The sequence below is a fragment of the Stegastes partitus genome, unplaced genomic scaffold (genome assembly GCF_000690725.1).
Source record: "Stegastes partitus isolate 25-593 unplaced genomic scaffold, Stegastes_partitus-1.0.2 Scaffold104, whole genome shotgun sequence".
Classification (NCBI taxonomy): domain Eukaryota; kingdom Metazoa; phylum Chordata; class Actinopteri; family Pomacentridae; genus Stegastes; species Stegastes partitus.
In genome coordinates this window covers 688,403-715,750 of record NW_007577835.1, presented here as the reverse complement: position 1 = coordinate 715,750, position 27,348 = coordinate 688,403, and the positions used below count along the sequence as shown (strand labels likewise).

Below are 27,348 nucleotides of genomic sequence, written 5' to 3'. Positions count from 1 at the left end.
GAGCGCGCTCTGCGAGGAAGAAACAGTGTGTCAGAGATGACACTTAGACTTCTGTGTTTGTGTGTCAATGTAAAGGGTGATGACTAATTAAAAAGAAAACGAAGCATGGAGCGGAGATATGCAAGCTTCTTTTCTAGGCCAATGAAATTTCCATGTTATTACTTTAGTTATTAAATCTGAGCTAAAATCTAAGTGTAATAACCTGCACATCATCTATATGCAAACTAGAATAAATTTAAATTATTACAGCATGTGTTTTGTTTTACTGGCTGGTTCGTATATTAGGGGCTTTCATTTATTCAAATATGTGCAGCGAAATTAAAACATCAAGAGCTGAACGACTGTATTTGATACGAAAACTCAAAATTAAACAGAAAGTTGCTCAACTGCTTGATACTGGAAAGAAAATCCAGTTGCTGTGATGTGTTCCAGAGGTGCTAATTTGGCACCAATATCACATCTGGGCCAAATTTCACACAAGAGCAAATGAAAGATTTTCCTGCAGGTATTCAGGTTGTGGCCTCACAATGAAACAGGGGAGCCAGACGGCTGATATATTAATCCTGGGTTGCAGATAACTTCGTCTCCTGGTGGACAGTGACAAATAGGATGAGGTAAAGCTCAATAATATAAAGCATTGTATTGTTCCGATGGCAGCCGAGTGAGGTGATGAAATATATTTTATACGTTTGGCCTTCATTAACTCTGAGCTATTCTTTTTAGCACCGCATTCATCAAATCATTTTGGAAACTATGCAATTACAGGGGTTTGTAATTTTTTTTTTTTGGATTAATAGGACCTTTTGTCTCACTGTGATGTAATATACAGTGTAGGTTCAAGTAAAAAAAAACATCTCTACAACACCATTTATTCTATAAAGTGGCACACTGTCAGTGGATTTACCCTGAGAATAACTTTAACAAATAATGACTCAATGTCTTCAGGCATTTTACCTCCTCAAGGTTAACAAAAGCCAGAACAGAGGCATCTCTCCTTGTCTTATCCCATGGTCACCACCTGTATTACAGAGCAGCACTGTCCTCCCTTATTAAGGCGAGTGTAAACAGTAAAGCCCACCTAATCGGCTGTTCAAATTTGGACATGGTGATCATCTCTCTGATGTGGTGATTGGCACAGAGTCACTCCAAACATGACAGAGGCTGGACTGAAAAGGAGCCAACGAAAACCTTTTCTTTGTACCTATAACGCTAATTTATTGCTGTCCAGGAAAAGAACCCCGCTGTTTTCTTCTTCAAATATTAGAGAATACAAATTAGGGAATCTATAATGGCATCTGGCAGAAGTTTATCATCTGCAGTGTCATCATGCTTGAAAGCACTGAACCGTAATCTCCGGATATTGACAAAAATGTGTGTATTTTTGTATCTTTGTAAAGGTGTTTGTGTGCTTAAATCTTATTCCTGGTGGAGAATATTTTGAGGCTTCTGCTCAAAAAAAAAAAAAAGAAAAGAAAAGATTTACCATAAAGCCAATCTATGAATAACAAAGTAAGAACCCCCTCATCTCCTCCCAAATGTATTCCATCAGTTGTTAGTTGGAAAAAAATATATTAACACCTCTGTGCTGACAACATAAGAAAATCAACATGCAGCTCTCTCACCCACACTCAAACTATTTCTGTTAAAGGTGGATAATCCATAAAATGGGCTCACATCCAGTTAGAGGTTGGAATTTAAAAAGTCGTGACGCAAGACGATATTTTGCATCAATTCGGGACACTTACAAAGACTCATTGCTTTATTTACATTTCCTAGCCGGTCAAATCTAATGTGACTCCCGAAGTACCTGCAATGAAGTTTAGCAACAGTATCTAAAAATAAGCTATGTTATATGTTGTTTACCTGTTTTCACAGTTGATAGCAGCAAGCACATGATTAAATACAATTAGAACAAAGATGTTTTCTGCTTACACGTATAGTTTGCTATCGTTTGATCAAGCCTGGAAACACAAGCTCGACGATCAAAAAGTTTTCTTTTGGCTAATGTTCAAGCAGCTGCTGGCACTTTCTCCATGAAGACGGTAGAAACGCTGTGTATTCCATTAAAAAAGGGCTTTTTCTCCATCATCACTCCTCATCTGACAACACTGGTGTTATTTTCCTTCCTCTGACTGATTCTTGTATACGTTTACTTTTCTGTACGAAGATAAAATGTGTTTTCTGTTCAAGCAAGAAATACCTAAAATACAGGTGCCAGATATTTAGAACAACCCATCTGAAGGGTTTTGCAGCACAGTTACATGCTGACTATCGGTTACGATGTAGCCAAGTTTGTGCCGAATAAATGCAGATTTGAAAGCTGGACATAATTAGTGGACTCCACAACGACAGGCCAGCGCAAGATTAAAATCCACATCGACAACAAAACTGATCCAGGGCACACTACTAGGATTTTACAAAATTAAAATGTCTTTTTTTCCCACAACAATATGTATTAAGAATGACCAGTATGTGGTGACCAACATCATCAGGGTCATTGTCAGCAGCAGCACTGTGTTGTGCTGTGGCTGGAATTGGAGGAAAATTCTCTATTAGTATCTATTAGCCCATCAAAAAACAATAATACATCATAAAAAAATACATAAATACATGTAGAGTAAGAATAAAAATAAACAAAATAAAAACTAGAGAATTAAAAAAAAATCCTGACTACATATTGTGTCCTTGTATTGGACCAATGGGCTTGCACACAGATAGAGAATCATCCTTCCATTCAACTCATTACACAGGTGTTGACAATGACCTGACCTACCACGATGGTCATTTTAGATACACAATGACAAGTGAAATGTAGTAATTTTGCACAAACTCCTGCAGTGGATCATATTAACAGGAGACTTGTGTTTTAATTTTTGATGTTGAGACCATTTTCTACCCATGCAAGAAGCTCTACAGACAGAATAAACACCTGAAGAATCCAAACAGCACCTGTTTGTGATCACTACACCACGTCTCCACATACAGCAGTTCGTCTCAAATCCCTCCACACAGTCATTCGTCACGTGCCATCCTCTTGTCAGCATGTTGGAAACCTCACTATGCTCCTCCTCGGGTGTTGCTGTGGAGATGATAGCGGCAGAAGCTACGTGTCCAGATGGAGCAGCTGTTGGGGTTTTCCTGACTTGAGAAGCTCTGATTACACAAATGAAGCTCATGATGCCTCTGAACTTTACATATCCCCTTTGTTCCAGCCCTGCACAGTGCCACTCCATCAAATCCCCGCACGCACCCCCACAAAGACACACTCATTGCCAACATCAGGATCTGCTTTCCTCCCCAGCCCGTCCTCCTGTTCGCGAGATAAGAAGGACAGAGCTCAAACCAGGAGACACTGCACGGCAGGTCTCTTTCCTCAAACATCCCACGCTCGTCTCTATGCAGAGATGGCCTAAAACTGACATCGACAACAGGAGCCTCATTAATCTTTATAGCAGCTCAGAGTTTCCTTCTTCTCTTTGCCTGTCTGCTAGGTGGCATATTCTCCTGAGAGCGGTATTCAACATCTTGGAGGAGCAGCACGTTGTCACGGCAAAAGATTCTGCACGTGGTGGGGAGCAGATGAAAGGCAAACAGGGTGTGCATTTTAACATAACCGGTGTGAAGACATTTACAGAATTAACAGCTTAAGCAGCTCTGAAATCTCCTCTTTATATTTCCTACACCTGTGCCCGTGACCCTGCATACTGCAGTGCAGCTTAGGTTGTTAACGCCGAGAGTTTGTGTCCTCAGCCTGCTGTCAGCACCGAGACAATGTATGCATGCACCCACGAGGGTCTGCCTCATGTGAATAGCTGGACTTGAGCAGGTAGAAAAAAAAAGCCTGTACTTACTACCGTCATCGTTTTTATTGCAGTAAAATCTGTCTTGTTCCAAAGATATTAAACACACACAAAAGGGCACTGAGAAGGTATAATCGAGGCGATGCCCCAATTCTGTCAAAATGTTGCCTCACTGAGTCCTCCCTGCTTTTTTTCTGTGGTGCTTTGTTGCCTGGCTCGCCTGCAAGAATCAATCAGCTCTTTACACCTGGGTTATGATGGCCCCCTCTACCGTCTCTGTGTTACTGTGGCACCGAAAGTCTTTTTTTTTTCCCACACAGCTGACAATTTACCGGCTGTGCCTTAACAAAATAAATTACACAGGGGTTGACAGTTAGCTAGTTAATAATTGTCATAATGCAAAATTGGAAATTAAAAGCTTTCTTGGAAAAAAGAAAACACAGATTTTAATGATTTTCACAAAATATCCAAAGTTATGCCACAAATGATGTATTAATGATCGGATAAATATAAAACTCATTATATGATACGACAGCTTTGTCTTTGGTTTATAATATGTGGCTTAATCAGCTAAAATTTAAAAAAGAAAACTATATTGAAATCCCTAAAATCTATAAAATATATTTTTAAATGTATTCTCAATAAAAATTGTTTTCTCGGCAAGATTTACTGCAAGCCAGCTTAGCTCACTTTCAATATTTTTTTTCATAAACTACTTCGATGACACATCTTTTTCAAACGTAATCAACTTATCTCTAACTTTTTCCCTTTCTATCATGGAAACTTTTCAGTCAGAGAAGACATTACTGAACTAAAACACCCAGGAGGGGATGTGTGAGGAAAAAAAGCAAAATAGCTTTGTTCCATAAGCGTGAGCAGAATTCTTATTCTTAGTTAAGGGTCACGAGCTGTGACCTGGTTCCAATCTTTGTGGCAGATCCAAATGTCTCCAGGAGCAAAATGACAAAGATTAACTGTCCCTTGGAGCTTGAAGGCTCATAATTAATGCTGCCTCACTTCCCTGTGTGCCTCTGCTGGGAGGAGGATTGACACAGAATTGATAGAGTTGCCATTTAGGGGTCAGTCATACCAAGATGGGACAGACGGTTTTGTGCAGTTTTAAGCCTACTTTGGTCTGTTGGTTGAATCTTAAATTCTTACATTGTCGCATGAAGAGGAAAAATTCGCTATCTTTTCAATCACCAGAAACAATAATGGAAAGCAATGACTTAGGACTTTAAGAACGTTAGTTAAAGATCTTTTTAGGTAAAAAATCAAGTTTAACTTGTGTGTTTTTTGTTAACACCAGGGCTGAGCTTTTCCATCTTGAATGCACTGAACCAATGACAGACTGAAAGATGGATTCAAACTTCTAAAGGTTTTATGTGGAACAAACTTTTTAAAAAAAAATCAACTTGCAGGGTGAGACTTTTTGTAATCATTAGTCTTCAGAAATGAACATCCGTCCATTCATTATCTATACACCACTTAATCCTCACTAGGGTTGTGGGGGGCTGGACTCTATCCCAGCTGACTCAGGGTGAAGGCAGGGGACACCCTGGACAGGTCACCAGTCTATCACAGGGCCACACTTAGAGACAGACAACCAAGCACACTCACATTCACATCTACAGACAATTTAGAATCACCAATCAACATGTTTTTTTGGACTGTGGGGAAGCCGGAGAACCTGAAGAGAACCCACGCTGCACGGGGAGAACATGCAAACTCCATGCAGAAAGATCCTGGGCGTCCTAACCGGGCATCTTCTAGCTGCGAGGAAACGGAACTAACCACCAAGCATGTACGGCTGAATTTCTCCAATATCACATGTTCCCATTCTGTGACATAGAGAGCTATTATTCCTATGGAAAAAATAAATCTAAATATGTAACATTGACACACAGACATGAGATTTTAGTGGTTTAATCAACAACCAGAGAAGGACTTTAATAGCTACAAGTCGTAATAATAACAGGCAAGAACGAGTTGTCCTCACGACGTTTATTGCTTTTTCTATTAAGCATTAAAGACAATACATAGACACAGTGGTCTTTGACAGGTCTTTGGTTGGGTCTTAAATACATGAATGTGGTGCTGGTTGTGTTGGCTGAAGGCTCAGGGAGACACGTTGAGTGGTGCCAGTCTCTGTGTGGAGTACAGTGCAGTAAACAGCCTTAGAAAAAGGGCGGCTTTGAAAGCTCCCTCCTACCTCTGAGTGGGCTCTGCAAATCCCGCCATTGAAGTGGGCTTATTTCTTAACAGCGCTCCTACAATTTTGTATGGATCCTCCGGAATCCTCTTTGCACATAAACACCCACAATGAAGTTGGCAAAAAAATGAGGAAATGTTCTGTCATGAAATACAGTCTGATTCATAATCAATAGAAGGGGGCGGGAGAGGTGGGGCCCTGTTTTCTGTGCCAATAAGCCAGAGGACCGGTGAGACACACAGTACAGTAAAGTGTGGTAACTGTATCAATTCCACTGGAGGTGGACAAAATCCCCCCCGATAATAGAGCGGCAATTGGAAATGGAAGGCAGTCCTACTGTATATATGGAGGTTAAGTCCTTTAGCCTCTGCCTAACCCGAGTCAGTTCTCATAAAACGAGCAGAGCTGTGTTTTATGGTACAGGAAGACAAAATACCTCAAAGACTTACAGAGATATCAGGAAATAAATATAGGGGGATCTATGTCTAATTCTCTTCCGTGCCAACCTCGGAGAAAATTGGAAATGGGTAGTGAACAGCTCAATTTGTCTTGATGTAATTTAATGGCCTGTACCTGTTATGGGCCCGGTCTAATGCAGTAAAACACAATGAACAAAAATGGTTCTGACTCAGGGAAACAGGCTGCAAACTGCCTGGCAGCTGCCTGAAAGCCTTTCAATTTTCAGTGAAGGCTGTGTTAAAAGGCCCTGGTATTAAAAAATAAAAGAAATAAAAGAAAAGGGGAAAGAGGGGGGGCACAATAAACCCCAAAGACAAAATTCCTGAATTTTACCTTACATGAAAATATAAATGTGCTCAAATAATGACAGTGTTAAAGAGGAAAACACTGTAGGTGCAATTTTTTTTTTTAGTTCATCTTTCCTCACTTGAAAATACAAGTTAAGAGGTTCATTTGTGTGTCAAGTGTACACTGCATACCATCAAGAATACAGGATGTCAATGGGAAAACATGAACTCATTTTTCATTTCACAAAAGTCTTCTCATCGCAGACGTGGTCATCGCCTGGCAGTAGTAATAGAGTCAGAAATGCAGTTTAGATTGTTGTGCTACATCCTCAGAATTGACATTAATGGCCTCTCATTGAGTTGCTGAAGGCCATTAGCTAAAAAGGACAAAGCTTTGCAGCGGAGATAAGGTGGGAAGATGCACTGCACCGTGTAATGGTTAGAAATTGAAATATAGTGCCTCACCGGATGCGTTGGCCATGTAGAGGACAATAACTCAGATAAAACATATTGTACGTTACTCAGCTGCAGAGTTGCTCCTGAATGAATTGAAGGAATACACCTCTGCTGATGTTCTTGACTGAATTCAGTAATATCAGTAACTCAAGCAGTTAGTGTTATATTAAATGAAAACATTACTACATTTCCCAATTTTTCTGAGATTGAGAATTGACAGAATCTTCGCTTCCATCAGTCTAAAGTGGAAGCTGGAGTGAGTGAATAAAAGCATCACTGCACTGTCAGTTTACCCCCTAAAAAGGAATTTAAAAATAATCAAACAAGACAAATAACAGGATCTTCAGTCCACATTATTTCCTTTCTTTGTCCCTTTGGCTTCACTCACATCAGCCGCCGGCACAGACACACTTATTACCAGACCGGTAACCAAGCAAAAAAAAAGTCAGGAAATTGCCTTCTTTGTCCAAGGCCAAGCTCATCGTGTCTGATATTTGCTAGCGACTGTCCCTGTTTGATCAGCCAAAGTGATTTCTGAATTACACCTCAAGACAACAGTTGTGAATACTACTCAGACAGTAAGAGTAAATGAAAGTGGAAGGAGGGCTAACACCGTAATCACAACACAGACCGCATAGCGTCACACCGCAAAGCAGTGAAAATATTCTACATACAGGGAACAACACTAGACCACAACTACAAGTAAGTCAGTCATTGTCATCATGTGTGTCTGTGTATTGTTGCCAGGTTGACACCATGCCTCTGGTGGTGTTGGTCTGTCAGTCAGCTGATCAGTAATAACTCAACAACTATCAGATAAATTACCATGAAATGTTCTACAGACGTTTGATGGGATGAAGCCTACTGACTTTAATGAGCCTTAGAGTTTTCTTCTTGTGCCTTCATGAGGTTGGCCTTTCTGATTCTGATGACAATGACATGTAATCTTGATTTAATAATCCCTTGAGTTTTCTTTAGTGCAACTGCAAAGCGTTTGTTAACTTGAGTTAAATGCCTCAACAACAATTGGAGAAACTACATATTATATTTTCTCAACAGAGGTGAGAAAAAGTAGGAAAGCTATGAGTCTGAAAGAGCCACAAAGTCTATGTGAGGAGGATGGATACGTACGTCTGCAAAAGGACCGTCATGCAGGAGACGGGAGGTTTCACTTGTGTACTTTTCGGTTTTCACTTGCCGTTTATTTAAGTTCAGGTACCAAAACTACGTGGTTAGATTTAGAAAACTATGATCCTATCACAACCCGTTTGAAGATTCTCCTCCATTTTCTGTGTTTAGGGATGAGTTCCGCTATAAGAGCACCACTGTGCCTTAGCCCAGTATCAGAAAGTTGCTTGCATGGCTGTAAACTCCTCATTTTGTTGCTATAACCTGTTCAAATCCTTCATTTCATGCATAAATGGAAGTCTGATTCTTATATCCGGCTGCAAGGTGGCTCGGTGGTTAGCACCGTTGCCTCGCAGCTAGAAGAATGAGGACACCCAGGATCTTTCTGCATGGAGTTTGAAACCATGTTGAGGTTAATTGGTGATTCTAAATTGTCCGTAGTGTGAATGTGAGTATGCTTGGTTGTCTGTCTCTAAGCGTAGCCCTGATAGACTGGCAACCCAGACAGCTGGGATAGACTCCAGCTCCCCCCGCGACCCTACTGAGGATTAAGCAGTGTATAGATAATGGATGGATGATTCTTATATTGTACTTTTTTATTTTTTTTAGTCATGTGCTGCCAGATCCATCAGCTGACGGTAAAATGTTTACAATGTCATCACGTCAGCTTATTATCAAGGAGTATTCTGGATAATTCCATCAAACCAACCTCCACATAGTGACTCCAAGGTATCCAAAATAGCACCAGGTCAAAGTCATTACTCTTTCACTCAGCTGTACGGAAACCTAAGAGTATCTATTTCTTATCATATGACTGGTGTTTCAAGATCAATAGCCCCAAATCCACAGGGACCCCCATCCCCCTTTCTCGGCACTGGTCTGAAATCAAATTGTAAACAGCCTGAAATAGCTCCTGTGTGACTAATTCCTTCTCTCTGCCATAACTACTGAGATCGTAAGTGGCTTTTTGTGTGGACCAGAAAATTAGATTCTTTACCCTATTAGAGACACAACCCCCACACAGATTTGACACACACACGCACACACAAAAAAAATCTGGCTTGTCAATATTAATAGCTAATATGATCAAAGATGGCCCTGCATGTTTTATTAGCCATCTGGCAGCTCCGTTGGGTAATTTAAAAGCAATTTTAGAGTTGTAACATTTGGGAGAAACAAACAGAGTGGGGGAGCGAGGGCATAAGGTTGATGAGAGACAGAAAGATACACTAGGTGCGGGCAATTAGCTGTATGGCAATCCCCTTGTTAAAAGGCTGGATAATGCCCAGCTTGGATTGATTTACTGGCTGCAGCCTGGTGACAGCTCCCATATCACAGCCTTACGGCCCACTGAAGTGTGCATTAGGACTTAGTGTTGGCAGCAATATGGCTTTTACATTTAACAATCTTTGCCAAGACGGAGTGGAGAGGCTCGAGAGACAAGTTGACAGAGGGGAACCTCCCATCACTTGTCAGCATTGTCAGGGGCAATTCCTTATTATCCCCAGTCTATTGGCGACTATTCATGTCATTTATAATTCCCATCACCTTTTCTTTGTGGCCCATATCAGGGAGAGAGAGGAGGTCTAGAGGGGATATACGTATATAAATATGTCGAAAATTGGCTCAGTATGGATTCCTTTGCTCGTGCAGGCTTCTTTGTTTGGTGGCAGACCGAGGTGGCTTTTATGTGTCTGTCAGCGGGGCCACAGCTCTTTCCATCAATGGTATGCCATTCAGGTGATAAGCATCAGCTGGCGGCCCACTCCACTGACACCACCACTTCCTCCCGGAGTCAGCAGATTACATTTTAGAAGTTGACAGCTTGTTATCACTTTGGATAGCAGGAGGGCTTAATCTTTTGTTCTTTTCGTGGCTGGGGGAGGGCTGAGGAGTCACCGGCTCAGGCCACTGATTCCACCGACTTCCCTCCTTGTGCCCTCTGCAGTGACACACATGGTGAATAGGCCACTCTCTCCTCCAGTCTTTTCATCTTTCTCTAAGAGGGCCTGCACTTTGTAGAAGGATTACAGTGATGGAAGCCTCAGCCGTGCACAATGATATCCATTCAACATGTCTCCCTGGCAGACAGGGGATGGGTTCAAGTCTGATTTGATAATGGGTACGCTGGCTTCAGTCTGCGGGGACGGATCACTGCTCCTGAGGCACGACTTGTCCTCTGGGAACAATCATGTGGAATCCCTCTCAGAATAATATCCATGACCGTAATAGGGGTGGAGAAAGGCATGGCTTTTTACAATAGCTCTTAGAGATAGTGTTGAGAAGAAGGCTTTTCCTTGGCTAAAGTTACTGCAAAAACTTCATGCCACAGAGAAACAAACTACCCAGAGAGAGTGTGGAGACTAAATGTTTTATCTGAAGCCTCGGCTTTCAGAGGCCAAGGTTCCATCAAGAAAGCATCAAATTTCTTATGGTGCTTTTTGACCTTGATATGGTGGCTGGACATCCGGCTTTTGCACCGCAGTCTATTCCATGCAATGTTTATTTTTGTGGCTCAAATATTTTGCTGCAAAATCTGAAAGCCATTCATCTGTGAAAAGATACTGTGAAAAAATGGTCACAGGTAAGCATAGATAAAACTTCTTCAAGTTCCCTCAACATGGGAGCAGATTATATCTTTTAATACCAGATTGAAGCCTTGGATGTCTCATTGTTATGATTGAGAGAGAGTCAGTCATATTATTAATTGACTTGTTTAAGGAATAATAAAATATAGAGTTTGGCTGTGCTAACAATAACCCATCTTGCATAATCTCCCGTTACCGAGTGGATGATAACTTAGGCAACCTTGAACATTGGCATTTATTATCACTGCTTTGCTTTTGAAGCCGCAAGATGTCTCTTTGGTGAGCGCTAGTGGTTATATAACCTCCGTCTCTCCTCCCACTCTCTCTTTGTATGTCTCTTCCTGTCTACAGCGTTCGCAGCCTACTGGAAGATGGCTACAAAGCTCAAACTTATACACTTTTTTTTTTGGTTGCGAATACTTTAGGAAAGGCTTTCTGCTTTTCTGATGTGTCTGCAGTGGTGAAGACGAGCTTTCTGACAGGAACATTGTGTTTGATATGAACAGACTCATACGGAGACAGTGACATTAGAAAAAACACACTGCTTATGCAACGCATCGGTGTTGTCTGATGAAATTAATTCTACAGACAAAGTTTTATTCTGTCAGACAGCAGGCAGGGAGCGGAGTAGATGGTATCATCACCAACTCTCAGAGGAGATTAAATGTTCCCTCCAACACTTAGGCCTGTAGAGATGATTGGTTCGGTCCTATATGCCATAGACTCAAGTAAACACTGCCGTCACTGCATATTAAAGAAAACGGGTAAAATCAAGCGGTGGAGGATTTACCTGTATGACAAGCTCACTTCATAGCTTATCCGTATGTTTATGTCGTATGGGGGAAGAAAAATATGACACAGTATCTATTGTTACAAGAACAAATGAAGCTCAGATTTTAATTTATGTTTTGTGCCTGACACTTTACAACAGTCGTCTCTTGACAATAGCTGACACATCACCTCATTCTGCATTTATGCTCTGTCAACAGCAGGCGTTAGCAGCAAACCGGGGACATTGTTAAGTGGACAGATTACACTCCAGGCTGCTGTCTTAAGGATTAAGAAGATATCAAGGTGAAAAGAAGCATTTGGTGAACCTGTATCATTGGCTGCCTGCAACATGGCAGCACTGCCAGTAAAGGAAAAGGAGGCCATATTATGGAAAATCTCTTTTCCATTATTTTTGACCATAATTACGTGTCCCTGTGTGTCTAGAGTCCTGAGAAATATGTTTTCTTGTCTTATCCATAGATCAGGAAGTGCAAGCACCACCCCAGATCCCCTGGGCTCCTCTCCACCACTCACGGCCCCAGTCCCAATCTCCACCCATTGGCTTCAGCTCTAAACTCTCACAGACTTTACTGACGTCACAGCTTTACTGCTTGAGTGTGTGAGTTAGTAAGGGCTTAAAATCGTATAAAAAGGAGGACTGAGACACACTCAGGGGTTCAACTGGGCTGCAGGACACCAGAACTGAGCCAGATCACGCCAAGTCTCCTTTAGTTGTACAGCACTACCAGCTCACATGCAGATCTTGAAATCTGCTGTCAGACTCCGGCTGGCGCTGAGCGCAGAATGTCACCTTTCTTTCTATGACTTCATCAAACATCCGTAGCATCACACAGCAGCAGGATCCATGTTGTCTGCAAACTAAAAGGGAGGCTGTGCCTCAATTTATGCAGGTAGCACAGCAGCGGTAACTTCATTAAATATTTACACCTTCTGACGTGTCACTGTGATTGGACATAGCCTTATTAACCTAAACGCTTTTCTGCACCGCAAACAGCTGAGCTGTGGCACAGAGTCCCAGTTTCTACAGTGAAATTACTGGGAACACAGCAGCCATGTTCAGGATGAATCTTGGACAGGATAAGTCCAAGTGTTGTTTCCTCTGGGAAATCAAGATGTTTTCTCCAGGGGTATTGAATGGATAATTACATGAAGTTTTCAGTTTTGCAACTTTACAACAATATTTACAGGACTGCATTACTGCGAGGATGAACTGCTCTACTTCTTGTCTAAAAAGCAAGAGTTTATTATACAGCATACTTTTATTAGATCAGTATAAATATATGTGTATTTTTATGTATTGCAGGAATGTCGGTGTTTTCTAAACCAAGAATGTAAATAATAATTTGATGTAATTTTTGATTAATTTTTGTAATTTTGGAACAACAGACATTAAAAATTGATGTCTGCAAATGTGTTTGAATACAGGCCTGGGGTGTTTTATAAAGTATAAACTAAAAAGTAGACAAAGTAAAATAATTAAATAAAATGAGAATCGTTTTAGAGAGATAGATTTACTCTGATAAAACTTGATTACAAAAAAGAAGAAAATATAGTTGTGACATCCGTTTCCAGAAACAGAACCTAACTAAGAAACAGAATAGAATAGAATAGAATAGAATAGAATAGAATAGAATAGAATAGAATGCTTTTTATTGTCATCATACACAGAGTACAACAAAAAAAATTAAAAACAGTCTAAACAGTCCTGAACTCTGTCTATAGTACAGTCTGTGAGCCCTGACTTCAGGGGCCAAAGGTTCACCTGCCTCACAAATCCCAAACTAACCCCTGGACACACTGCTGTTAGATCCGCTGCTCAGTTGATCACTCCCTGTTTGTGACATTACAGTTATTTTAACAAACTATCAAAAGACAGGAATGCCACCAACATTTGTAAATCCAGTGCAGACGTATGGCTAAATTAACCAAAACAGCGAGCAAGCAGATGCTGTCGAGCAGATTTCTTTCATAGGCCATGCATGCTTGGTCTGTGAGGCAGATCAACCACACTTAAATGTCACCAATTTTGTTATGAACTATGGGGAAGTCCCCCCGGAAAGGCTGCAGATATGCGAACTCACAGACAGGGTGCATCACAGCAATGAAAAGTCCACATCAGAGCCACTATGCACTTGACAATTTAACAGTAAGAAAGCCTGAAGCTGAACCTGAAGTCCATGAGTTTGTGAGTGTGGAGATCGGGCCTCTCATTAGAGTTTGTTGAAGAGTTCATTTGCAAAAACAGATAACTCCATCTTCACAAACCTTCAGAAAACCCACTTTTCCGTCGTCCACTTGAGACAACATCAATCAAACTTAAGTTATCTCTATTTTTGTCATTTCTACTGAATTAAATCCACTCAACTTCAGTTTGACTGATATTATCTCAAGCAAACAACAAAAAAAATACGTTTTCTGAAAATGTACAGAAATGGAGTGATCTGTTTTTGCAAATGAACTCTTCCTGTGCAGAGTGAGGTGTAGCCCTCATCCTGAAAGGGGTCTGGCCAGCAGCAGCAGCTCAGACACTGAAGCAGTCTGTCTGAAGCAGGGCTTAGACCAGGGGAAATCTAGACATTATAGAGTGAACAACCTGTGCGGTAACTGAAACTTAAAATACACAGTTTGGAGATTTTTGTGACTTACATCAACTTCCTAAAAAAGGGATATAATATGAGTATTGGGAAACAAGACACTGCATATTAGAGCAGGCAAGATTTATTTATTTTTTCTTGCTAGTACAGGCCCTCCATGTCTGCATTAATATAAATATTTATACATAATGCAGACTGATCATTGTTAACCAGATTATAAAATTGAACATATAAATATTTAAAAGCGGAGCCAGACAGTTTTTATAGCGGTGGCCAGGCTGAGAGCATTACTCACACTGGAGCGGCACAATGTCTTGTTAATTTCCTTTAAACTTATTTTGATGTAAGTCATAATATTATTTTGGTCGCTCACACTTATCATTCGCTTTTGCGGGTGACACTGTCATGTAGAAGTACATGAGAGCTCATATAAAGCTTCAGAACCCATTTTTTTAATGCAACCCTCAATTGATTCAAATCTGTTGCCTAAGTCATGCTCTGCTGATAAAGCTCACAAGATTATTACAATTAAAAATTACATGTCAGACTTATGTTAAAACTATTCTTTTTCTGTTGAGGACACCCACCTAGATGAGACATCACACGTTGTCCATGCAGCTTTTTCTTTCTATCTTTTGGCTGCAGGTTCTGGGTCAGTCGTCATTGTTAAGTCGTTTATTTTCACAGTTCTTTAAAGTAGGCTTCATCCTTACAGTCTTTAAGAGTTTGTACAAGTTGTACAGTTTGTTCATCCATTACCAGAGCTAAACCTAAATCATACAAACATTAAATAATACAAACATTTATGAATAATTTACATTTGAAAAATAAAATCAGTGTAAACATTTTCTGGTTGGTCAGAAATTCTTGGGGTGCTGCTACAATGCATCATTGTGGGGAAATGGCTGCAGAGAAATGGTTCTGCAAAAATGTTCTGCCAGAAACATACTTGAAGAGTTCATTTGCAAAAACAGAAAACTCCGTCTTCACAAACCTTCAGAAAACCCATTTTTCCATCGTCTACCTGAGACAATATCAATCAAACTTAAGTTATCTCTATTTTTGTCATGTCTACTGAGTCACATCCACTCAACTTCAGTTTGACTGATATTATCTCAAGCAAACAACAAAAAAATAAGTTTTCTGAAAATGTACAAAAATGGAGTTATCTGTTTTTGCAAATGAACTCTTCACTTGTTACTGGATGTAGCTCCAGTTCTATGAGTACATGTGCCGCCCTGTAACAGGCTTCACTCCTGGTTGTGTGAGATGACCAGACTTTATTCTGTGGCCACCCCAGGCCACCCCTTAGCTCTGCCCCTGTTTGAAAGATTAAGATATAGTACCGACGAAAGATGTGAGCTCTTTCAAATTTTCTGCGTTGATGTATAAATTTGTCTTAAAATATGGCCAGCTCTTCATCTACATTACAATAATGAACAAACACAATCTATCAGGACTCTGGCAGCAAGGACAATGTCATAGTGAGCCAGAAGCCAAGCACTGAGCTTAATCACTGTCAGCCTGGCTGCATACTGCTGAGGCTGACCAGTTGGTAATAGTTGCAGAGGAACATGGCCACAATGCATGCATTGTTCAGGAGAGGTGTCCTGCCAACTGTGTCTCAGTTGGCCTTTCGATGCCTCCAGTTAGTGAAAACACAAAGGCTGAAACTGTAACTGATATGTATTCAATACCAAACGAGGAAACAGACACACATATCTTCACATCTTTTGGATTTTTTGTTGTTGTTGCTTGTGTTGCTATTGTACGTGGGTTCCATTATAAACCAGACTGAATCTATCCTTCAAAACAATCCAAAAATGTAGGAGCATAATTATCACAATGAACTTCATCTTTACAGAGACAGTTAGAGGCACTTGGAAAACGCCTGGTTTGTAGCTCTATTTATGATTTTCCATCCGTCTATATGAATCTGAAGCTGCCTTCCTACAGATGCACCCTTCTGTGCTCACAGCCACAGAGAGCCTCAGTTCTTGCAGTGACATAGCATGACTGACAGCATCAAGAGGCAACGGCTGTGATTACTGTCTTCAAAGACATTTTCAAAAATCAGCCTCACTGTTGGATCCACCTGGTGTTCTAGCCTCATTCTGTTTTATTTCCTTTGGAGTTCCTAATGTCACCCAGCATGGTATTATGGAAAAGGACAACCTTAAAGCTCCACCATCAACAGCAGGACAGCCAAGCCATGCTCTGCTGCTCCGTAGGGGGCCTAACCCTGTCTGCTTGTCAGTGGCTCAAAAGATGCATCTTCAACTCCGCTGAGTTGAAAGAAAGATCACAGCATATGCTTTTCCTTTTCTTATTTCAATCAATGTCCTCCCTCTCGTTCTCTTGTCTCTCCTCTCGTACCGTATGGCTTCTTTCGGGTTTCTGTTCCATATTTCATGGTTTTCTGGATAGAACAAGGGATTTTTACTTTTGAAAGTGAGGTTCAACGGACAGTTCAGTAGAGAGCTCTGCAGCAGTGTGATGTGTGGTTGTACATCATGTATCACACAGTGGAACAGATAGACTGAAAAACTCATGTTCCAGTTTTCCCCCTTAATTGTCGGTTTTCAACCTATTGTTTTTTGCTTGTTTTTTTACAGTTTATGTAAAATAGTTTTAGCTACAATTATTTCTTATAAGCTATATATAAGTGTCTAATATTTGTCTGCAGTTTACAGAGTTATATATTTTTCACACTGACCTCTGCTGGAGCGGGGATGTGGAAAATAAAATCTTTTTGTATAGATTGGCATACAGAAGCCACTGGTGAGCAGGATCAGATGGCAAGGAAAACAGATTATGTTGCAAGGCTCCCCTGGCATAACCCTGGGCATTAATGTTAATGGAAAAACCACATGACCTTGCAGTTGCCTCTGAGCAGCTCCATTTTAAATCCAATTGACGTGACCCAGGTTTGGAAGAGGCTCGAGAGACGGAGATGCAGGCACCTGATACCCATGCATGAAAATAGTCTGTTTTTTTTCTATTTTTCCTTTTCAGGATATCCCAGAGGCCCCCCAGTAAGGTTTCCTCTGCTCCCTGAGGTGAACAGGAAAAGGCAGACCTGAATGTGGGAACAGTGGTTGCTTTAATAGTTGCTTGGATACCCATGCCCCACGTTGGATGTCATGTGATCCCAACACTGAGCAGGATGGCAAAGCTTGGCTTGCACTGCTTTAACATTCCAATTAAGGTATGTTGTCATACTGGTGCTCTAGAGACAGAATACCCGTTGTTTTCATGGGGGAAGTACTGTACTTAAGGTTGTGTAAAAGCACTGTGATAGAGTTAGCTTTGCCAAGTATTGCTTTCCAATGCTTTTCAATCTTCCTGCTTTGGGAGGAATGGAGGGGGGGTTATTGCCAGCACAACACAAACAGGCTTTGTTAAAGTAGCTTTGTGCACACACACATGAAAGAATGGAAAAGCAGGGTAAAATAACACTGAGCTTTTTCCACATCCACTGGTGGATTTGTTTACATGCACAGTGCAGTTCTACTGTTCTAAAGGGTCATCAGCACAATTTAATTACATTAAGAGACAGCTAAATTGGACTATGCAAACAGACAAGGCTTAAGGGATTACTGGACCTCTGACAGAGAGATCAAATTTTTCCTTCGAGCGTGAAACAATATGCCTGGTCCCTGGCAGGCTCCATGTGGACTCAGAGGGAGGACTGGGGAGTCTGAGTCGGCCACCAGTGGACAGCCAGATTAACTCCTCATTGTCATTTATTTTACCCTAAATGACCTGAATGCAACAAAGTATGATATTACAGAGTGCACTTGACATGATCACAACCAAAACAACCAGTCTGTGTGCATCTAAAGATGTTGTTTGTCTTCATCACTTTTCCTCCTCTGCCTTTATGCTTTCCCCAGTGCAGTATCTCCCAAGTGTTAACCTCCTGCATTTGCAATGTTTTGTCTGCTTGTCTCCTAACATTTATCAGAACTTCTCGAGGAAACATTACTTCACAGTTTCACTGAACACTTTGCTTCCTCTGCAGCTGCCAGCTTACTGTATGGCATTCTGCCGAAATGTTGCATCACTAAATACGGACCTTTTACTTCTACTTTATATTCTTAGTAGAAGTAGTTGACGTGACTGGGCTGTATCATAGACTTAAATTTATCATGGCATTCAAAGGAAAGAACTGTTTTAACTTCACTCATGAAATAGCAGCCGGTGGAGACTGACATTTTCAAACCTTGGCCTTTACCAGCATCCCACTCAGTTACAGTAGACGTCAGCCACTCGGTATGTAGCAAAATCAAAGGTATTGATGACATCTTTTCTGCTAGAAGAAGTTTTTAACATCCACCCTGGCCACCGAGTGAATCGTATAAACTCAGTCACGGCAAGAAAGAGTAACCTGAAGCCTTCAGCAACAGATTTTTTTACCACCTCGTCACCAGCTCCTGGGAAAATATCTGACTCTTTAGTTTCTAAATGAGTCACTGTGCTCAACAACAAGCGACTTGCAGTGTCTGACTCGCATTCGGGGCTGTGCAGGTAGCACAGAGTGGGTGGTTATAGCTTTTTCGCTCACAACAATTGTCTGCTTCAGCCTAAAAACAACACTATGGGACAATGGGAGTTAGCAAACTCAGTTAAGTTGGAGGTTTGAAGAAGCAAACAACAAACTGGAAAGAAGTTTAAACACTCACACAGAGCTGAAGGAAACTGCAGAGTCTGGTGCCGTTTCACATCTTGTATGTATGTACATCTAAAACATCATAACTGTTAATACTGATTAGTAGTGCTGTGTTGTGTAAATGCTGTAGTCACACATGTCTGGAATCTTTAGTCATTCTCAGCAACTAAATCTTAGTTTTGGCTGGGCTTCCACTAACAGATGTTTTCGTTCATTGTTGTATGGCCTATGCAATATTTGCAAGTGTTACAGTTGATCAGTGTTCCAAAATGTTGATCCCTACATGCTGCAGCTGGAAGCTGATGGATGTAACAACATAGACACCAGTGAAAAAGCAAGCAAAATTAATTTCTTTAATTACAAGTGGCTAATTCTTTTAAATCTCAGAGCCATCAAAATATCAAACTGTTTATTCCCTATAAACAAATATGTTGTGACAAGCTACTGCGGTCAAAGCGCTGCTGTTTAATGACATATTCAGTCTGCGAATACGGAACACATGTCGGAAAAAATAAACACAAAACAGTTGTTCATGAAAAGCAAGAAATTCAATTTTTTTTACCATGTCACACTTGTTCAAGTCGTGTTTATGCCTGCAGGCATTTCTTTTTAACAAACGAAATTGTGAGTTGGTGAGGTTTGCATTTGAAAATCTTTTTAATACAGTCCAAGTCCAAGTACCCTTAATTATCCTCGTGTTTACACTAGTTTAGAGTAAATGAATAAGAGTTATATTTTGCATGTATTATAAGACCAGCTTTAGAAATGTAAAACTGCCTTAATGTAGCCTCCTCCTACCAAAAGGACTTCAGCAGCGTTATCAGTTTCACTGAGAGCCAGGTGCTTGCCTGCTAGTAAGTTTTTCACTGACACACATGCAATGCAGCATCAACTTCTCCTCTCCTCCATTTATGGATCGCTCTGTGTTGAGGTCTGTGAGGTGACACACATGCCGACCTTCCACTCCAGCAGTTGGTCCTCTCTGCCACACTCATCTGAAAAATGCCCAAAGGTGTAAATTTGTGCAGGCAATTTATCTGAACTGCTAGCTCTTCAGGTGTCTCCCTGAGAAACTGGCGGTTCTTCCACCAATTGTCCTTAAACAATTACTTGGGAGAGACCACGGGGTGACTGTTGTCTTTTAAAGTGCACTTTTCTCAACTACCACTGTGCGAGCCATCTAAACCATAGGATACAAAGCTCCCAAGTCCACTGCAAGCCAAATAAAGAGGTGGAGAAGGAGGGGGAGGCAGATAAAAGCTGACACCCAATGTATTATAACTCGGCTCTATTAGATATGAGCTTCTGCTAGGGTGAAGCACCATAGCTTAAGGCAAAGATACTGCTTGCTCATTGTGCTTCAGCGAGGGGGCTGGGAAGACTGTGTTGCCACTGTGTTCTGTATACAGCACACAGACTCTCATGCATGATTTAGTAAAGTGAAATTCTTACTTCAATATCCAAGTAGCGATACAGTAGACGAGATAAAAGGATGTGCTTAGGCAGCAAAACATATCATAAGACATTTACTGTGGCTTTGAAAAATGGCGGCTAATGAAAAGTGGGAGAAGTCATTAACCCATAAGACCTAAACACAAGTTGCCAGCATATCTCGCTTTAGGTTCTGGTGGGTTAAAGAAACGTGGCTATCTCTTGTTAGCATTCAGTCACATTAAAATAGTTAACAATGCCGTCCAATCCGTTGATGAAGACGTCTCAACACCTCGCGTGGTTTGAGAGTGTTGCATTGCGGCTCTCAGGACAGCTTTGTTACGATCCCGATAGCGAGCCTATGCTAATTCATCTCTGCTTTATAATTTTAGTACTGATGCAGTAAATGTTTAAAGATATGCTAATCAGCTTTATTCTGCTTTATCCAGTGTCTCCACAGATCTTGAACCAAGCAAATGAAACTCCATTTAATGCCTTCACCAAGACCTTGCCTGAGACATATTACCATTTACAGCACGGACACAAAAACCTCTTCATTACAATGCTCTGAGGGAACATCAGCATGGACTTTATCTACATCTGAACTGAGATAGAATCTTTGCTAATAATCTAATGGATCCCACATTGTTTATTGGTAAAGAGGCATTTGTTTCCACTGTCCCTGATGTTTTAGTGATACTCGAGCGTGTTGTCTTTGTTGGTAAAGACGACATTGTTGTTCTTAAAGCTGGGCAGGCAGCACTATTTGGCGTCATTGGGCAAAAATCCCACCTTGATCTTTCAGCATATTGTAACTGAAGCAGTGTCAGAAGAAAGTAAACTTCAACACCTCCTCTTGGCTTTGTTTTCAGGCTTTTGCCCCAGACAGGAGATTTCAACCAGTGACGGAGCATTTTATCAGTTACATGAGACTGTGTAAAGGGCAGCAGAGTCCATGATTAGAACAGGATGTGGCAGCACAGTGAGTTAGATGGACTTTCACTTGGGAGAGTGGAGTTTGAATGCTGGCTGAAGCCACAAATGAATGTTGATTTTCAGTTTGACTCTCTTAAGTATTTCTAGCGCCTGTTTGTCTGGTGGGAGGGACTTAAAACACAGAGTAGAGGGAAGAGCTGCAAGAGAAAGGCTGAGTATTTCCAAACAGTGGCATGTTTTTTTTTTTTTTGTTTTTTTTTTGTGTATTCCAAATGTCTGCTTACTGCAGTGTTCAGCAGGTGGTGAACATGTGTAGAGTTTCCTTCCAACCACTGAAGTATTGGCTTCAAGGTGAAGTTGTGGAATGATTCCCTGAAGTGCCACTGGAGGATGTCATATCAAACACCTGCTTCTTCTGCTTCGTGGCTTTCAGGCAGCACTGTATTTTTTTTTAAAAATGCACTTCCTTATACTTTCTTACACCAATCTGTCTAAATATGTCACAGTTCTTGAACAAATGTTTGATAAGAAATCAGCACAAAATGTCAGATGGACACACATTTTTCAGTTTATGAGTTTGTTTTTAGTGCAATACTGTGTGCGGATGTTGATGTATGCCGGTGCGTATGTGTATTCAAGGATTCAAGGAACTTTTATTGTCATGCCAGCTCACATTTACATGAAATTGGTAGTCAGGTCCTGGTTTTTAAAAAGCCTAATAAATGATAAGTACAATGTAAAACAAGAGCAACACACACATATATATAGATATATATGTATTTTTTATTTTTATTTACATGTTATTGGCCCTGCGATGGACTGGTGATCTGTCCAGGGTGTCCCCTGCCTTCGCCCTAAGTCGGCTGGGATAGACTCCAGCCCCCCCACGACCCTAGTGAGGATTAAGCAGTGTATAGATAATGGATGGATGTACATATTGGTCCTGGTGAGGACGCCTGGGATCTTTCTGCGTGGAGTTTGCATGTTCTCCCCGTGCAGCGTGGGTTCTCCACGGGTTCTCCAGCTTCCTCCCACAGTCCAAAAAACATGTAGAGGTTAATTGGTGATTCTAAATTGTCCGTAGGTGTAAACGTGAGTGTGCCTGGTTGTCTGTCTCTAAGCCCTGTGATAGACTGGCGACTTGTCCAGGGTGTCCTCTGCAGGGATAGGCTCCAGCCCCTGCAACCCTAGTGAGGACTAAGCAGTGTATAGATAATGGATGGCTGTACATATCGTAACTGCTTTTATTTCTAATAATTTTTGTTTTGTTATTCACTCGTCCGATGGCGAGCTTTTGCATCTAAATTTCAGCCAAACTGTGCACCAACTAGTGCATATTCTGTTTGACAATAAAGTGGCTATTCTATTCTTTTCTATTCTATTCTATTTTCATTTACAAACTGAGAAAAACTCCAAATAATACACACAAACATGACTTGGATCAAATTATGTTGTCGCCTGATAAGTTTGACTTCAGGTGTGTGAGTACCTGTCAGATTGCGATGTCAGCTGGCGAGGCGTTATTCCTCCAGACAGCTGTTCAAAAGACAGCATGTAAAGCTAAATTAAAGTCCATTGCTCACTCACATGTAGTAAAGAGATGAAACGCTGTGTGCAGCACCGTATGAGTTGACACTACGATACCAGTAAGCTCTTTTATGCACAACTGAGCTGTCTTTTACCCACAAGGTAACAGGAATAAGTGCCACTGTAGCTGAAGGAGTAAAATAGGCAGAGGTGGCAGCTCTGAGGCTGCTGAGGGGCTTAATCCACCAGAATTACAATATATATCTACTGTATATATGTGATTTAAATGACATCAGATGGTGTTGCTGGATGAATGTTGCAGCTGGCAGCACAAGCAGGCAGACTATCACACAGGTCCCAAACAAAGCCAGCATTAGCCTAACTCAGCAGTACAATGACTACCCTAACCCTGCTGTAAATATCTGCCACAGCTCATCTTTGTCTTGCCATATTTGCTATTTGCGTGTGAATTTTCTTCTTGTTTTTCGGGATGAGGAACCAATTTTGTTTTTCTTCCACAAAAATAAAAGGAAATCTGGAACTCAAGCTTTGGCTTTGTTTTAGTCTTCCAGATGTCAGAGGTTTTAAAAAAAAAATTAAAAACTGTTTCGCATTATTGTGGCTGAAATTATGAGGAAAACTATAAAAAATTAAGTAAAAAAACAAAACAGAGTTGCTCTTTTAAGTGAAAATAACTGAATTATTGATAGAATACACCATAGAGCAAATGTATGCAAACACACAAAATGCCATTTTATAAAAGAGCTTGTTAAATGTAAAATGCAAATTATTATTATTTTGAAAAGAATAAAATGAGATTGGGGGTTAAAATCACCCGGTAACACTACCCTGTGCTTTTATAGACAAGTGTTGCTCCATTAAAGTCATTCAGCCCACTTGTTCGTCAGTTTGTGAGACTTTCCAGTTTCTTCTGAATTTTTTAATTGAGATTATGTTCATTTGCGCTGTTTTCTATTTATTTTATTGCTTTACTGTTATTCCTTTTCAACCAGCTAATCGTACTAGATGAGATAAGGCAGCACTCATCACCCTGGTAACCCAGAAAGGGATGCAAACCCTGGTCTCCTGGGGGAAAGTCCTAAGTGGCTCTTTGAAACTGGAAACACTTCCTACCACATAATACCTTTCAGAGAGGGAATATGCATCTTTCAAAACACAAGACAGAATGCTGTTGAGTTATACAGAGACATAACTTTTGTGAGTTAATGTTGGACTTTCATCACTGATTTTGCATCGAGCTCCTGTAGTCCTTGACTGCATGAACCAGCTTCTTACAAGCTCTTACAGGTCTGATATTTGTCATGAATATTAAACACTAGTTGTTAAGGTTTGTGTGTTTGTACATAATGTTCGACTTGCATATGGGCTTCTGTGTGTGTCCTGCTTGTGTTTGTGTCATTGTGAATGGCCTTTTTTTTTTTTTTTTTACCTGACACTGCGCCTGAAAGCATCTGACAATCAGGGGAATAGAGGGTTGGAGAGATTCCACTCTGGCTAAGTGGCTCTTATTGCAGTGGAGTGTGACACTGCTCATAGTCATAATGATTCACATTGCTGTTGACACATGATAGCGCAGATACTCAGTGGATTGCAGCTTCTCTGACTCTGAGGTTCTCTGGTGATGATTTTGTCTCCGAAGTGCCTCCTTGGCCAGTTTACCCGTATTATTTTTGATCAACACAAACACATTCACAACTCATTACGCCGCCCTTATTTGAATTTGTTTACTCGTTTCAAATTTGGGGTGACCTTTCATGTTAGCTGGGTATCGGTTCGCAAGGTGGTGGTTGCTGGAAACAAGTCTGTGTAAAAAAAGTCAGGAGCCGGTCCACATGCAACCGAAGCCGCTCTCATTTGGCTGAAAGTGTAGTACAAGCCAAAGACGTGCATAAGCAAGCAGCTGATCTCTTGTTTCTGAGACATGAAGCAGCTTAGTTTTACACGATCAGGACACTCCGTCCATCATGGCTGCTTAAACCTCAATCCCCTTAATGCTGAGTGCCCAGCGGAAGCACACTGGGTCACTTTACAGGGACAAAGGTTTGACTCATTTGGAAATTGAATGCCCGGCCTTCTCCTGGAAGGAGGATTGGAAACTGACCACATGCCCTCCGAGTTGAAATGAAAATGGCAGTATCTGGGGAACAAGTCTTTTCTACACCACGTGCCCTGATTAAATCAACAAATAATATAACAAACATACAGCCTCTTGTTTAATTTTTAATGTTTCTGAAGGCACATATAGGGCGTGTGCTGTATTTTACACTGACAGCATGATTGCTTTTATGCGTATATATATATTCATGTGTGTGCTTCCTCTGTTTGCATTGTGTTTATTTATATGTACAGAAGGACTTGAGGTGCGTACGTGTATATCGCATTACTCGTGGCCATCCATGCATTAGCCCCTATGTGTGAGTGCTTATGTATTTCTGCGTATGCTTGCATTTGTGTGTTTTCTGGCTTTTGTGTTTCTGTGCATTAATGAGTGCAGTGTGTGCGTTCATTACGGTTCCAGATTATTATTATTTTTGCAAAAACATACAAGGCTATACTGTATATATGTGTGTGTTGTAATTCTGGTTAGCCTGTGACAGAAATTTTTGCAGATGCATAGAGCAAATAATGAGCAAATCATTATCATGAAGTCAGCGTATTCCGTTGCCAAACTCATTAACACAGCCGCATGATCAACAAATACGATGCACATGTCGTGTTCCTATGCATTTGAAAGATCTACCTGATTATTTATTCAGCCGTACTGTATCCATACAGACAGACGCTAACGAACAAACTTAATTTTTGAAAGGCTTCCACAGTCAGTTTATATCATTTCATGGATTGTGTTTGTTTCTGAACCACTGATGAGTTAACACGTTGTTCCAGTCCAGCTACGCTACACTGTCAGTCAACCAGAACCACACAGCGAATACAACTGAAAGGAGGGATGCTGTGACACTTTATGCTCATATTGCTCATTACTGCTTTCAAACGGATTATCTCTGACACCACACACCTATTGGTCGGATGATAACTGCCACTGCTCTTCCTGGCTGTGGTGGTTAAAGCCGTGGATTATTGCTCGGATTACGGCTGCATTTGTGGTTACTTCTACAGCGTTCCAGTGTTGGTTGTGAGTGTTTTTTTTTTTTCCCAGCATTTTTTGCTGAAATCCCAAAAAACTGAAAGCAGTGAGCACTGCTTCACAAGCCTGCTGAGAGACATTAAAAAACTGTCCTGTGTGAGGGTTAATAATGAAGCACTAGCCTTCACAAAGCTATACCATTACGCTGCTTTAAGGGAAGTAGAGACTAACCTGGGCCTTGTTGCTGGACCATCTCTGACAGATCCTGCTGGTGGATGAAGAGAACCAGACCTCCGGCAGCGAACAGCAGGACGAACCAAAGGGAACAGGGCAGCCTCCTTCTCCGACCACGCAGGGAGTCCATCATCATCTTCCACTTCATCCACAGCATGATGCAGCACAGTCAGACACTAATGTAATAGGTTCTGAGGAAAATCAAAGAAAGTAGGAAATGAGATAAGGATTTTCCAGAGTTTTCCATCTCAGTGTCAGTTTTGCAGCACCAGATCCATACAGTGAATTGTCGTGCTTGACCAGCAACTAAGTACATTTAACCAAGTAATGTACTTCAAGAAGAATCTGAGCTTCATCATTTTACACGACTTCACCTCATAGCATCAATATCTGATTTTACAAACAAAACATGAAAAAATATTCCAAAATGTGACGAGTTAAACTACCCAACATGATGTTAAATGATTCAAACAAGCTCCATTCTGAAGTGCAACAGTAAAAAGCTGCCAACATATTAATACACTGGGACTAATAATAATAATCCAGTAATTTAATATAGAAAGTAGAACATCACAGGAATGATTTTTCTTAACTATTAGTACTACTACATTTGATACTTAAACTATATTTTATTATATTTTCTGAGACTTCTCCTTGTTTTGAAGGATTTTTAAACTGCAATAACGCTACTTCTACGACAGTAAATGATCTGAGTAATACATATCTGTGAACTCATTCTAATGGGTGCCTTGTCAGCTTGCAATGAAAATCACAATTCAAATCCAGTTCTGTATCAGACAACAGTATTTCTTGATCTTGATCTGTCTTTGATAGAACAAGATGGCGGCGCACAGTAGTGCAGCAGTGTGACGACTCTCTTACACAAGTGCAATATGGGTACTGAACGCACATTAATCTGTAGTCGGAACTATTTATCACATATACCTATCATTTATATTATGCTATATTATAATTATAATTATTTAAAAATTATTCTATATTATATTTTATTTATTTATATATATATTCATATTTCTCATATATCCACAGCGTTCTCACCTCATCAATATATTTATTCTACTGTCTGGTAGAATAAACTGTATATACTTTCTACTGGCTCCTATTG

At 40.7% G+C, this 27,348-nt stretch overlaps 1 protein-coding gene across 1 annotated transcript in view; it reads right to left on the bottom strand.

Moving 5' to 3' along the window:
• Positions 1-26,379, bottom strand: part of chst8 (carbohydrate (N-acetylgalactosamine 4-0) sulfotransferase 8) — a 128,765-nt gene extending 102,386 nt beyond the window's left edge. The window contains exon 1 of the mRNA XM_008277655.1: positions 26,220-26,379. Within this exon, the coding sequence (XP_008275877.1) occupies positions 26,220-26,379 (160 nt within the window). The remainder of the gene's footprint in view (positions 1-26,219) is intronic.
• Between the last annotated feature and the right edge of the window lie 969 nt (positions 26,380-27,348).